A 14515-nucleotide genomic window follows, 5' to 3' on the forward strand; every position below is an offset into this window, starting at 1 on the left:
ACCAATCCACGTGAGGGTTGTGCTGCACCAGCCACGGATGCCCCAGAATGATAGGAGCACCCGGTGAATTCAGTAGGTACAGCTCAATACCCTCACGGTGATTGCCTGAGACAATAAGACTTACACGAGGAGTGATGTGGGTAATGGTGGAGATAAGCTGGCCCACCAACGACCACACCGGAATGGGCAAGGAGAGGGGGATAGCTGGAATGCCCCGCTGCTTAGCAACCGTGCTGTCCAGAAAATTGCCCTCAGCCCCAGAGTCCACGAGGGCCTGGCAGGAGCTGGAGAAGCCTTCATGCTGGATGGAGACGGGTAACAGCGTGCGAGAACCACGGGTATTAACACAAGGAGATGCGCCCACCAGGAGTCCCCGATTCACTGGTGGGCTTTGGCTTTTAAAGGGCACTTTAGAGCAAAATGCCCAGGCTTCCCACAGTAAAGGCATAAACCTCTAGCCAGACGATCCTGCTTCTCCTGAGGTGTTAGACGGAGACGGCCCAATTGCATGGGTTCAGGGTCTGCGGGGAGAGGTGAAGACTGGACAGGGGTGACTTGAGAAAAGGAGCCCTCCCCCAACCTCCAGAATGGGTTACCAGACCGACGTTGGCGGCGACGAAGGAGTCGAGACTCAATACGAAGGGCCAGGTCGACCATAGAGTCCATGTCACGGGGCAGCTCGTGGGTGGCGATCTCGTCCTGGATGCTGTCATCCAGTCCGTCAAGAAACCTGGAGCGCAGGGCACCCTTATTCCAGTCGCAGGAGGCCGCCAAGGTTTGGAACTGGATGGCGTAATCAGTGACGGAACGACCCTCCTGCGAGAGCCGGACCAGCTTGGAAGCTGCCTCATCACCCCTTGCTGATCGATCGAACAATTTGATCATTTCTTCACGGAAGTCTTTAAAACAACGGCAAAAGGGTGCTTGAGCATCCCAGACGGCTGTACCCCACTCACGAGCCTTACTGGTGAGCAAAGTTAGGACATACGCCACCCGGGAGTCTTCAGTGGCGTAGCGGCGGGGCTGCAGTGCGAACACTAGGGAGCATTGGGACAAAAAAGCCCGACAAGAGTTAGGATCCCCGTCGTAAGGTGGTGGGCTGTTGGCATGGGGTTCGGGCTCATGGTGAGGAGCGGGTTGCACAGGGAGGTTGGGCGGTTGAGCCCCCGCGACTCCCTGCTGGAGCTCTAGAACACGTGCACTGAGATCGGCCACCTGAGCAGTCAGAACCTCTACCTCCCGTGAAGTGGTGGTAAGCTGGGTAACTTGCTGGCCTAACAGGACACCTTGCTGGACAAGCGCTGTGCGAACCGGGTCGGTGTCTGCTGAATCCATTGTGGCCAGATTGTCCTGTCACGAATCAGGACGAGATTCAGTTGCAGACACAAAACTTAATTTATTAACAACAGTACTTGCACACAACTGGGCAGATCAGTAGAACAAAAATTATCAAGGAGAACAGCAGGGGGCGCTGGCAGCTCGGTCCCGTGCGGTCTTCAGGAAGGCCGAAGAAGCAACCCGCGGCGTAGATCGGAGCGCCCGGGAGGGCGGGGCGAAGCGTCCGGCAGCGAGAGAGGCAGCTGGTGGGCGAGGAGCGCGGGCCTGACGCGAGGCGGCCCAGAGCCGAGGGCGGCAGACAAACGGGCAGGAACAGCGCGCGAGCAGTCTGGGGCGGCAGGAGAGGAGAGAGAAAACTAAAAGCAACTCAAACAGGCACTGGAGCCTCAAAACGGGACACAACACGAGAATTACCAAGACAGGACAGGAGAAAGACTGGCCGAATCGCAAGGTAAACAAACACAGACAATCTGGCACAAGACAGCAAACACGAGAGGATTAAATAGGGGAAGTCAGATTGATCACAGGTGAGAGCGGTGCGTGATAGTGCTGATGGAATAACAAGGGGGTGGGGAAAACACCACACTGACGGTAGCGCACATGGTGAACTGTCAACACAAAACAACGAGACATGACAACATGAGACAGATCAGGTCGCAGACATGACATTTATTAGGTGTTTCTATGTGTACTGAAGCATTCCTAAGGGGGTCAGATTGCCCTGCGAGGAAAGGATTTGTTACTTAAAAAAAAAAAAAAATTTACAACCAAACTTCTTGAATCCAGTCAGGTTTTTTTGTGTGTATTCGCAGTTCAATGACGATAAAAAACCTAAGTTCTTTGACCACTCAGATGAACAGTTAGTACATTAATAAATAAAACCTTAGTGCAGTGTTACCAAATTCACAACACCACTTAAAGCGGTGGTTCTGTGGTTTTTTTTCTAGGTTTGTTGTGTTTATGGGTGCAGTATAACATGTCTTAATTCGTCTATTTATTTATTTTAAACAGCATATTTTTCTTCTATTCTCCCTTTATTCCATTTACATTTACATTTAAATGTAGTTTCCTGTATTTTTATTGGCTGAAGTGCCAAGCACAGGTTAAGGCCACGCCCCTTCCCATTATGGGCAGAAGTCACATCTGCGGAGACTAGCGAGGGTTTATGATGTCACCAACCCAGGAAGAAGCTCGTTGCAGTCCAAACCGGCCGTTTTTGTAGGCAATAAACTGCCGTAACTTTAAAAGACAATATCTCCGTTTGCATTGAACTTTCAGCGCTGTAACTTTGCAGAGACTGTTTATGCTCAAGCAGCGACATTACACACTAACTAAAGTTAAACAAGTCAAATCGCATGCAACCACCCCTTTAATAACAAGCTCTGCTTTGTCTCGTCTTGGTTTGGACACTTCTTGCTTTTTATTTTCGCTTTTATCTTGTCGTTTACACATGTAAGTAATGTAGACCAGTCCTTCCCATTGATATGTTCATCTTCCTCTCTGGTAGGGTGAAAAAGGGCCGCCGGGTCACCTGGGAGAAATGGGCTCGGCCGGTGAAATCGGACAGACGGGAGAGAGAGGACTCAAAGGTGCCCGTGGAACCAGAGGACCCGCAGTTAGTGTGCTTTCTCCTTTAACACGTCCCTTCACTCTTTCTCCAAGTCTTTTGAGGATAACAGCGAGAATTGGCTGTGCAAATGCCAAAAGACGATTAACGTCAACCAGTATCCTACACTGCAAAAAATGCTCTTCGTATTTGGTAATTTTGTCTTGTTTCTAGTCTAAATATCTAACAATTCTTAAATCAAGATGCATTTACTAGATCAGTAAAACGGCATAAGATATTTTTTCTTGTTTTGTTGAAAATAATATAAAAATGAAGTGAGTTTTTGCTTAAAACAGGCAAAATGATCTGCCAATGGGGTGAGAAAAATAATCTTATCTCTGATTGAAATCTTGTTTCTAGTTTCCGTCCCAATCAGAAATAAGATTATTTTTCTCACCCCATTGGCAGATCATTTTGCCTGTTTTAAGCAAAAACTCACTTCATTTTTATATTTTTCCCCAAAAAACAAGAACAAATATCTCATGTCATTTTGCTTATCCAGTAAATGCATCTTGATTTAAAGGTATAGTTCACCCGAAAATGAGCCTGATGTTTATCTGCTGACCCCCAGGGCATCATAGGTGTGTTTGTTTCTTCAGGAGAACACAAATGAAGATTTTTAACTCAAACGTTGCTCGTATAATGCATGTCAATGGGGTGTATTTCTATGAGAGTAAAAAACACACTGACATACGAATCCATATTAAACCCTGAGGCTCGTGGAGACACACTGATGTCTTAAGACACGAAACGATCGCTTTCTGCCAGAAACACAACAGTATTTGTGTTATTTTTACCTCATAGCAAACAAATTTTATCTAGTGTTCTCATCCGTCAGTACTTCCGTCGAAGAAGGTCAAAACCCGGCGCGATCATAGAAAAGTGTACATAGATGCCTCATTCGACTGCTCCGCGCATGCACTAATGATGAATCTATATATATATATATATTTATATGATCGCACCGGGTTTTGACCTTCTTCGACGGAAGTACCGACGGATGGGAACACTAGATGAAATTTGTCGTGATCGTTTCGTGTCTTAAGACATCAGTGTGTCTCCACGAGCCTCAGGGTTTAATATGGATTCGTATATTTGTGTTTTTTATCTTCATTTGTGTTCTCCTGAAGAAACAAACACACCTACATGTTGGACGCTCTGGGGGTCAGCAGATAAACATCACATTTTAATTTTTGAATGAACTATCCATATCTGAATATTTAGATATTTGGACTGGAATCAAGAAAAAAATACTAAATAAGAAGAGCATTTTTTGCAGTGTAATCACCGTCATAAACCCTTCATTAGCAGTGCCAAACCACACAGAGAAATGGATGCACTGGATTCATTAACAAGGAGAAATTTGAGAATGTTGTGTAGCTTGAACCCACAATCTTACCATTATACTGCGTTGTGTTGCTGTATTTGATTGCACCTTTGGGGGAGTCCTAGATAATGCTGTATCATAGGCGTAATTTGCGGGTGGGACGGGTGGGACATGTCCCCACCACTTTTTGAAACATCTTGCTTCATGGATGAACCTAACTAATACAAACACAAGAAGTAAGGGATAATGTCCACCCAGCCGGTTGTTATCGCAGAATAAACCCCTTCAGAGTGATCAGGACCCCGAGGCGAAGCGGAGCGTCACTCTGAAGGGGTTTATTCTGCGATAACAACCGGCTGGGTGGACATTAACCCGCTTATTACACGGTCTCAAATAAATGAGACACAAAATATTGTCTTGAGATTAAATATTTTATTAGCTCTTACGCAAAGCTTCCGCGAAGAAAAACAGTTCCAACCTGCTTTAAGCCTTTATCTATTGCTGCTAAATGTTGAGAATGAATGCTGAAAGGGTTAGTTCAGCCAAAAATGAAACCAAGCCTATGATTTACTCACCCTCAAGTCATTATAGGTGTTTATGACATTCTTCTGTCAGACAAATACAATCAGAGTTATATTTAAAAAGTCCAGGCTAACGTTAATCCCAGCAGTAGTTGGAGCTGTTTCTGAAGTCCATTAAATGCAGCTGTCCGTCAAATAACGTGCTCCACACGACTCCGATGGGTTAATAGAGCCTTCTGATTCCAATCGATGCGTTTGGGTCAGAAAAATATCCATATTAAAAACTTTATAAAGGAAACCTGCCTTGAAGTCTTCCATTGAAACCCACGGCTGCTTAAGCCACAAGATGGCACCAGCGTTAAGCACAGAAGTAGAACCGGTCAAGATAACTCGCAGTACCCGGATGAGCGGGTGTTATCTGGAAACAACACACCGCTGGAATGCACGATTGACCAATCAGAATCAAGTATTTCACAGAGCCGTGTAATAAATCTGGTTAACTAGAAGAGCATAATTGCGTTCGTTTGTTAAATAAGAGGTGATCTGCCCTGGCGATCACTGGCTGTGATCTCAGTGGAGCAGATTTCTCTCGCAGCTCGTGCAGTCTTCACACAGACAAGCACTTTAATCTAACGCCTCAACGCCGTTGCAGACTTTCTATTCGTTCCGGTAAAATCATGAAACAAAATGCACAAGAACTGTCCCTGCTCTTGATGTACAATCACTGATGATATTCGGTTTTAGATGAGAAAAAAAATTACGAGGGCAGATTAGAAACGAGAACTTCTGACAAGTTTACCAGATTAGACCAGGGGTTATAACCAAAGTGTGCAAATCTATGGCTTTATTTACGTGAAAAATCTTGGCACTAACGCTCTATTGTGTTTAGATTAAACGATATCTATATCAATAAATGAAGTATTTAATTGATTTCTGGACATCTTAATAAAAAAAAAAATCAGCATTGTACATATTTTACATCTGATATAACGTTGTATTAGCAGTGCTACCCAAAAAGTGCGTATCATATACACGCGAAAAAGTGCGTACCATATGCAAGCCAAAGCTCATTTTGACATTCCACGAGATTGCACATTTTTACTATTTATACGCATTTTCGTGAGACTGTCCCACACACTTTTTAAAACAAAGTTACGCCACTCTGCTGTATTGTATTCAGTGTTGCCACAGTTACTTTAAAAAGTAATCTCATTACTGATTCTTCCTTTAAAAAGTAACTTAGTTACTTTACAGATTACTTGATTTTAAAAGTAAGTAAAATTACAAGTTACTTTATTAGTTACATTCAGCAGTTTCCGACAACAGCCCTGCCGCCTCAACACAGAAATGACGACCGTTTTTGCCAACACTCACTTTATTGGAAGTGCATTTTTAACAGTAATGTCAACAATTTTAAATTGAAATTAAAAAATATTTCCTGAAAAAAAAATTCAGAAAAAGTTTTCTATCAAATTCTTTACTAAGGAAAAAGACTAAAACAGTCACTCAGAGTGACTTGGATAAGTTACTTTTTCCAAGTTCACTTTTTAACCTAAATTGCTCATCTTGCGCTTCTGTGCGACGGCCGCGGATTGCGTAATCATGCCAGAAAGGTTACGCGTGACACAGACAGAAGTGCCGTCCCCGTGTTTACAAAGCGCTCGTGCGGAGACTAATGCAAACATCCTTTAGCAAAAAAAGATTAAACAACGATGTCGGACAATTTTGAAGAGTGTTTTTTGGTAAAGGCCGTTTATATTCGCCTTAACGCGTTCGCTTGGACCTTTCCGACGTGATTACGCAATCCGCGGCCGTCGCAGAGCAGCGCAAGATGAGCAATTTAGGTTAAAAAAATGTTTGTACATGTGTGATGGTTAGTCTGGATCAGACTCTATTCCTCTGGGATCATCAGTCTCTGAAGCTCTTCCTATGAAACTGCTGTGATTTGGACCTTCAACCGTTGGTTCCCATTGAAGTCCATTATGTGGAGAAGAATCTTGGAATGTTTTCCTCAAAAAACTTCATTTATTTTCCACTGAAGAAAGAAAAACATGAACATCTTGAAGGAGATTGAACGAATGTGAAGTGAATTAATCCTTTAACATGCTCGGGTTTTACCCTCAGTCTCGCTGCTTTTACTGGCTCAGTTGTGGCGAGTGTAAACATTAGCAGGATTTGGAATCGAACCAAAGCCTTTTGATTGGATTAACACTAATGCCATTAGAGATACTAGGGACTAATCCGCTTTTCTTGTACAATGCAGTTAGGCGCCTGCTGATTTGGTAGTTTTAGGCCGGAATTTATAAGGAGAGAAAATGTCTGGGATTGTTTTATTTTGCCCCAGTGTTTCCCTCGGGGTTAAACGGCATCGATGAAATGTAAAAACAAGCGTCGTTAGGGAAACCTAGCATCTTGTTTTCATAAGCGAATGCTTTTCCAAGAAGCCATAATGGGATGAGCAGCGGGAGTCATTTTTTTTTAGACACCATCCAATAATATGTTTTTCAGGAAACATTGGGTTATATTTAGCAGGTTATTTGCCACCAAACATAAGCTAACGTACATGTGTGTTTTGTTCATTACCTTTCAGGGTCGACCTGGAGTTATGGGACCTCAGGGAGAGCCGGGACTGCAAGGCTACGCAGTGAGTCGCAGTTTCAGAAGACGTGCATGCAAAAATAAAGATTGTTTGGAATACACACTTTTATTATTAAACGAAGACTAGCGATTGATTATCTCAAATGTTTGCCAATTAATCAGCCCAGCCAGTCTATCCACTGCAAAAAAAGCTTTTCTTACTTAGTATTTGTGTTGTTTCTTGTCAAAATTTCTAAAAAATTCTTACATTAAGAAAGATTTACTAGACAAGTAAAAATTGTTGTCTTGTTTTGGGGAAAAATAACTCAAAATGAAGAGAGTTTTTGCTTAAAATAAGATCAATAATCTGCCAATGGGGTGAGAATAATAATCTTAATTCAAACAGAAAACAAGATTATTTTTCTCACCCCATTGGCAGATTATTTATCTTATTTTAAGCAAAAACTCTCTTCATTTTGAGTTATTTTTTCCCAAAACAAGACAATTACTTTTGTTTGTCTAGTAAATACTTCTTGTTCTAAGATTTTTTTTTATATTTAGACTAGAAACAAGACAAAAATACCAAGTAAGAAAAGCATTTTTTGCAGTGTCACCATTCAAAAAGGCATTACTTTGGATTAGACAAGAAAAATATTCATTCTTCTTCCTTTATCCATAGGGTCACACTGGCAAGCAAGGTCCAGCAGGCCCCCCGGGACCAAAGGGAGAAAAGGTCATACAACATAATTTGATATCTAGGCCAATAATCTCAATTAAATTATTACATGTAATGCTTAAAACTATATGCAATCTATCTGAATCTGCTAAGGCAATAAATCTTTTTCTGATCTATAATTGGTGTGTGTGTTTGATTATTTGTGTTTTTTCAGGGTTACCCAGGAGAAGACAGTAAAACGGCAGGACAGCCCGGGCCCTTAGGTGAACCAGTAGGTCTTAATTTCCTTTAACTTCCTGTTCTTGTTCAACATCTGGACTCTGAAATCACTCAATAAAGAACCGGTGATATTTACATTTCTATAGTGAAGATATAAAACAACATGTGTGTGTGTGTGTGTGTGTGTGTGTGTCTGTGTGTGTGTGTGTGTGTGTGTGTGTGTGTGTGTGTGTGTGTGTGTGTGTGTGTGTGTGTGTGTGTGTGTGTGTGTGTGTGTGTGTGTGTGTGTGTGTGTGATTACAGGGCGCTCTAGGAGAGAAAGGTGAACGTGGAGAATCAGGAGATGATGGATATCCGGTCAGTGTTTCTATAAGGAATAAAATTTGTGCTTTGGAAAAAAACATTCCTTTTTTACTAACTAGCTTATTTTTGTTTTTAACTGTAGCGCATAAAAAAATGCTAAAAACACTCAGAAGGCAGTAGGAACCACCTAACACCACCCTAGCAACTACCAAGAATACCCGACCAATCGCGTAAAACTACTTAGCAACCTCCCAGAAAACTCTAGGAGTCATATAGAACTTGTCAGCAAAAGCATAGCAACACCCTAGCAACTACATAGCAACATGCTAAAACACTCTTAGAACACATCAGCAGATGCATAGCAACACCGTAGCAACCACACAGCAACAAAATTATAAAACACTAAGAACACCTCAGCAACACCCTAGTAACCACACAGCGACATGTCAAAGAAAAATTCTCCGAACACATCAGCTGATGCATAACAACACCCTAGCAACCACACAGCAACAAAATTATAAAACACTAAGAACACCTCAGCAACACCCTAGTAACCACACAGCGACATGTCAAAGAAAAATTCTCCGAACACATCAGCTGATGCATAACAAAACCCTACAGGTAGCTACCACACCTCATCAACTGCATAGCAACACCCTAGTAACCACACAGCGACATGATAAAAAAACTCTAAACACATCAGCAGATGCATAACAACACCCTACAGGTAGCTACCACACCTCAGCAACTGCATAGCAACACCCTAGTAACCACACAGCGACATGATAAAAAAACTCTGAACACATCAGCAGATGCAGAGCAACACCCTAGCAACCACACATCAGCAACTGCATAGCAACACTCTAGTAACCACACTGCTACATGATGAAACACCTTCAGAACAAATCAGCAACTGCATAGGAACACCCTAGTAACCACACAGTGAAATGATAAAAAAAACCTCTTAAAACATATCAGCAGATGCATAGCAACACCCTAGAGACCACAAAGCAACATGATTAAAAACACTCACCTCGGCAACTGTATAGAAACACCCTAGCAATTACAAAGCAACATGTAAAAAATTATTCGGAATGCCTCAGCTATGGCATCGCAGCACCATAGTAACCACAAAACAACATAAAACACATTCTCAGAATACGCCTCAGAATTTGCCTCAGTAACTGCATAGCAATACCCTAGTAACCACACAGCAACAAGATAAAAATCACTCAGAATAAGAACGCCTCAGCAACTGCATAGCAACCCCCTAGTAACCTCACAGCAACATGATTAAAATCCCTCAGAATGCCTCAGCGACTCCATAGCAACATCCTAGTAACCACACAGCAACAAGATTAAAGTCACTCAGAACCCCTCAGCAACTGCATAGCAACACCCTAGCAACCACACAGCAACATGATTAAAGTCCCTCAGAACCCCTCAGCAACTGCATAGCAACCCCCTAGTAACCTCACAGCAACATGATTAAAATCCCTCAGAATGCCTCAGCGACTCCATAGCAACATCCTAGTAACCACACAGCAACAAGATTAAAGTCACTCAGAACCCCTCAGCAACTGCATAGCAACACCCTAGCAACCACACAGCAACATGATTAAAGTCCCTCAGAACCCCTCAGCAATTGCATAGCAACCCCCTAGCAACCACACAGCAACAAGATTAAAATTCCTCAGAACCCCTCAGCTATTGCATAGCAACCCCCTAGCAACCACACAGCAACATGATTAAAGTCCCTCAGAACACCTCAGCGATTGCATAGCAACCCCCTAGCAACCACACAGCAACATGATTAAAGTCCCTCAGAACACCTCAGCGATTGCATAGCAACCCCATAGCAACCACACAGCAACATGATTAAAGTCCCTCAGAACCCCTCAGCAATTGCATAGCAACTCCCTAGCAACCACACAGCAACAAGATTAAAATTCATCAGAACACCTCAGCGATTGCATAGCAACCCCCTAGCAACCACACAGCAACATGATTAAAGTCCCTCAGAACACCTCAGCGATTGCATAGCAACCCCCTAGCAACCACACAGCAACATGATTAAAGTCCCTCAGAACACCTCAGCGATTGCATAGCAACCCCCTAGCAACCACACAGCAACATGATTAAAGTCCCTCAGAACACCTCAGCGATTGCATAGCAACCCCATAGCAACCACACAGCAACATGATTAAAGTCACTCAGAACGCCTCAGCAACGGCATAGCAACCCCCTAGCAACCCCCTAGCAACCACACAGCAACATGATTAAAGTCACTCAGAACGCCTCAGCGACGGCATAGCAACCCCCTAGCAACCACACAGCAACATGATTAAAGTAGCTGTTCGGTCTTCCGATGTTTTCGTTCCGGTTGGTCTGGATTAAACTGCTCTCCGTCAGTTCGAGCGCTTCTATCCTCCGCCCGCCAGTTTTATCAGAAACAGTCGACACTCAAATTCATATCTATAATGTCAACACTGCAGTAATACGTGTGTGTGTGTGTGTGTGTGTGTGTGTGTGTGTGTGTGTGTGTGTGTGTGTGTGTGTGTGTGTGTGTGTGTGTGTGTGTGTGTGTGTGTGTGTGTTTGTGTTTTAGGGTCACGCAGGGGTCACCGGCGCTCGGGGAGCCCTCGGTCAGCAGGGATCTCCTGTAAGTGAGCAGAATCTTGAGTTTTTATCATGCCTGATGATCTGTTTAGGAGAATTTTGTTGCATAACTTCATAAAGTTTCCGGATAATCATCATAGCCAGTTTTTGACCTAGCATTGCATAATGACATTAAAGAGATATTTCCTTGCTTCCCAGGGATCTCCTGGACTGCCTGGTGAAGCAGGACCCCAGGGCGAGCAGGGAATTCAGGTGCGTGCGTGTGCGTGTGCGTGTGAGACGATGTAGATATGTTTAGTGTGGTAGTGTTTAATTTCCATCATAGCCAGTCTAATAAAGTCTATAGAGAATCAGTGGCGAGTCAGTACCTTAGTAGAACAGTGTGTGTCTGTGTGTGTGTGTTTAGTTGTGTAACAGAGAGAGTTTTATGTTCCCTTACTTGCTTGTTTCTCTTTGCAAATCCATCCAAAGCTCCTGTAAACACATTCACTGTCACACATATCCCATAATAGCCGGAGAGCGGTGTTCGGCCCAGTTGAGAATAAGAGAGGATTATAGCAGATTCTTTGCTTAATTTAAACAAAACATTGTTGGGTAACAGAGATTGATGCGAGGGTATTGAGTTTATGTGTGTGTGTGTGCGTGTGCGTGTGTGTGATAGGTAGGTTTAGGGGCAGGTGCAGTATAGGGGGATAGAATGTACAGTTTGTACAGTATAAAATCCATTATGCCTATCTAAAGTCCCCACAATTCACAAAAACCTAACGTGTGTGCGTGTGTGCGTGTGCGTGTGCGTGTGTGTGTGTGTGTGTGTGTGTGTGTGTGTGTGTGTGTGTGTGTGTGTGTGTGTGTGTGTGTGTGTGTTAGGGACTCGCTGGGAAAAAAGGCCCCCAAGGTCCTGCCGGAGCACCAGGTCTTGAGGTGAGTATTTTACACCTTCAATCTCTGCAGGCTCTGCCCCCTCTAGTTATGTGACTCTCACTGCAGGCTCCGCCCCCTCCAGTCATGTGACTCTCACTGCAGGCTCCGCCCCCTCCAGTCATGTGACTCTCACTGCAGGCTCCGCTCCCTCCCGTCATGTGATTCTCACCGCAGGCTTCGCCCCCTCCGGTCACATGACTCTCACTGCAGGCTCCGCCCCCTCCGGTCACATGACTCTCACTGCAGGTTCCGCCCCTCTGGTCACATGACTCTCTCTGCAGGCTCCGCCCCCTCCGGTCACATGACTCTCACTGCAGGTTCCGCCCCTCTGGTCACATGACTCTCTCTGCAGGCTCTGCCCCCTCCGGTCACATGACTCTCACTGCAGGCTCCGCCCCCCTGGTCACATGACTCTCTCTGCAGGCTCCGCCCCCTCCGGTCACATGACTCTCACTGCAGGCTCTGCCCCCTCCGGTCACATGACTCTCACTGCAGGCTCCGCCCCCTCTGGTAACATGACTCTCACTGCAGGCTCCGCCCCCTCCGGTCACATGACTCTCACTGCAGGCTCCGCCCCCTCCGGTCACATGACTCTCACTGCAGGCTCCGCCCCCTCCGGTCACATGACTCTCACATGTATCCCGTGTTTAGGGGCCGGTGGGTTTTCCGGGGCCCCGAGGGATGGACGGTTTTCTGGGATCCGACGGTCTGGCTGGCCTTCCTGGTCCACCGGGTCTCCCTGGAGCCAAAGGCCGGACGGTGAGTGTGACATAAACAACACACACTCGATAGAAGCGTTTCCTGTGCTTCTAACACATGATCTTAAACTTGTTCTCAGTGTTCTGTGAAGTGTCGGTTATGGACAGACCTTATAAATGCACACACTCATATTTACACAAGAAATAGTTTGCTTTAGGATTTACTCTCAAACTAGAAACACACAGAATTAAATGGGAAAAAAATGAAGACGTGTTGAATCAGGGACTGATCAGTGTGTGTGTGTGTGATCTAGGAGAGTGAAGATAAATATTAGTATCTGTTATTCTAGTTATTCTGTGGAATAACGAGCACTAATGAGCGGCCGTTAATCAGAGAGTTGATCTGATGTTGTTGATTTTACAGCACATTTTGTTCCTGCAGATCCAGGACTATACTGATCTCTGATCGCTTTGATTGACATGTGTTTGCAGGGTCACCGTGGTGACAGCGGTCTAGAGGGGAGGGCGGGACTTCCTGGCTCGCGGGGTGAGCTCGGACTCCCAGGAGCGGTCGGAGAGAGAGGGCCGGCGGGGTTAAAGGTCAAAACTTTTTCCTTTGGTTTCTTAGTTTTATGTGCTTTGTTGGCCAAAGTGTGCAGTGAACAACAAATCCCACAATGCAATGATGCGAAGTACCTTGATGACCTTTGACCCCTGTGCATCTGCAGGGCGAGACGGGTCTGCGGGGCGACAGAGGACCGGCGGGGTTAAAGGGCATGGAGGGGTCAACCGGAGACCAGGGCATGAAGGGAGAGCCTGGGGCAAAAGGAGAACCAGTGAGTCCCATCAGTGAGGGCCTGAAAATGCTAAGTTTATCACAAAAAAGATGCACACTGCAAAAAAAAAAAATCTTACTTAGTATTTTTGTCCCGTTTTAAATTTGAATATCTATTAAGAAGTATTTACTAGACAAGCAAAAGGTTTTGTCTTGTTTTGGGAAAAAATAACTCAAAATGAAGAGAGTTTTTGCTTAAAATAAGATAAATAATCTGCCAATGGGGTGAGAAAAATAATCTTAATTCAAACAGAAAACAAGATTATTTTGCTTACCCCATAGCAACACCCTAGCAACTACATAGCAACATGATAAATACTCTTAAAGCACATCAGCAGATGCATAGCAACACCCTAGCAACCACACAGCAACAAGATTATAAAACTCTAAGAACACCTCTGCAACACCCTAGTAACCACACAGCGACATGTCAAAGAAAAACTCTCCGAACACATCAGCTGATGCATAGCAACACCCTAGTAACCCCACAGAAACAAGATTATAAAACACTAAGAACACCTTAGCAACACCCTAGTAACCACACAGCGACATGTCAAAGAAAAAATCTCAGTACAGATCAGCTGATGCATAGCAACACCCTAGCAACCGCACAGCAACAAGATTATAAAACACTAAGAACACCTCGGCAACACCCTAGTAACCACACAGCGACATGTCAAAGAAAAACTCCGAACACATCAGCAAATGCATAGCAACACCCTAGCAACCACACAGCGACATGTCAAAGAAAAAATCTCAGTACAGATCAGCTGATGCATAGCAACACCCTAGCAACCACACAGCAACAAGATTATAAAACTAAGAACACCTCGGCAACACCCTAGTAACCACACAGCGACATGTCAAAGAAAAAC

General features: G+C 44.3%; 1 protein-coding gene across 1 annotated transcript in view; it reads left to right on the forward strand.

Annotated features, from left to right (window-relative positions):
* LOC137078211 (collagen alpha-1(XXIV) chain-like) overlaps positions 1-14515 on the forward strand; it is a 247343-nt gene that overhangs the window by 195991 nt on the left and 36837 nt on the right. Inside the window, exons 39-49 of the mRNA XM_067445327.1 lie at positions 2846-2953; positions 7383-7436; positions 8049-8102; positions 8260-8316; positions 8568-8621; positions 11176-11229; positions 11385-11438; positions 12054-12107; positions 12759-12866; positions 13298-13405; positions 13534-13641. Coding sequence (XP_067301428.1) covers positions 2846-2953; positions 7383-7436; positions 8049-8102; positions 8260-8316; positions 8568-8621; positions 11176-11229; positions 11385-11438; positions 12054-12107; positions 12759-12866; positions 13298-13405; positions 13534-13641 — 813 coding nt within the window. The remainder of the gene's footprint in view (positions 1-2845; positions 2954-7382; positions 7437-8048; positions 8103-8259; positions 8317-8567; positions 8622-11175; positions 11230-11384; positions 11439-12053; positions 12108-12758; positions 12867-13297; positions 13406-13533; positions 13642-14515) is intronic.

Source organism: Pseudorasbora parva, chromosome 6 (assembly GCF_024679245.1).
Source record: "Pseudorasbora parva isolate DD20220531a chromosome 6, ASM2467924v1, whole genome shotgun sequence".
Taxonomy (NCBI): domain Eukaryota; kingdom Metazoa; phylum Chordata; class Actinopteri; order Cypriniformes; family Gobionidae; genus Pseudorasbora; species Pseudorasbora parva.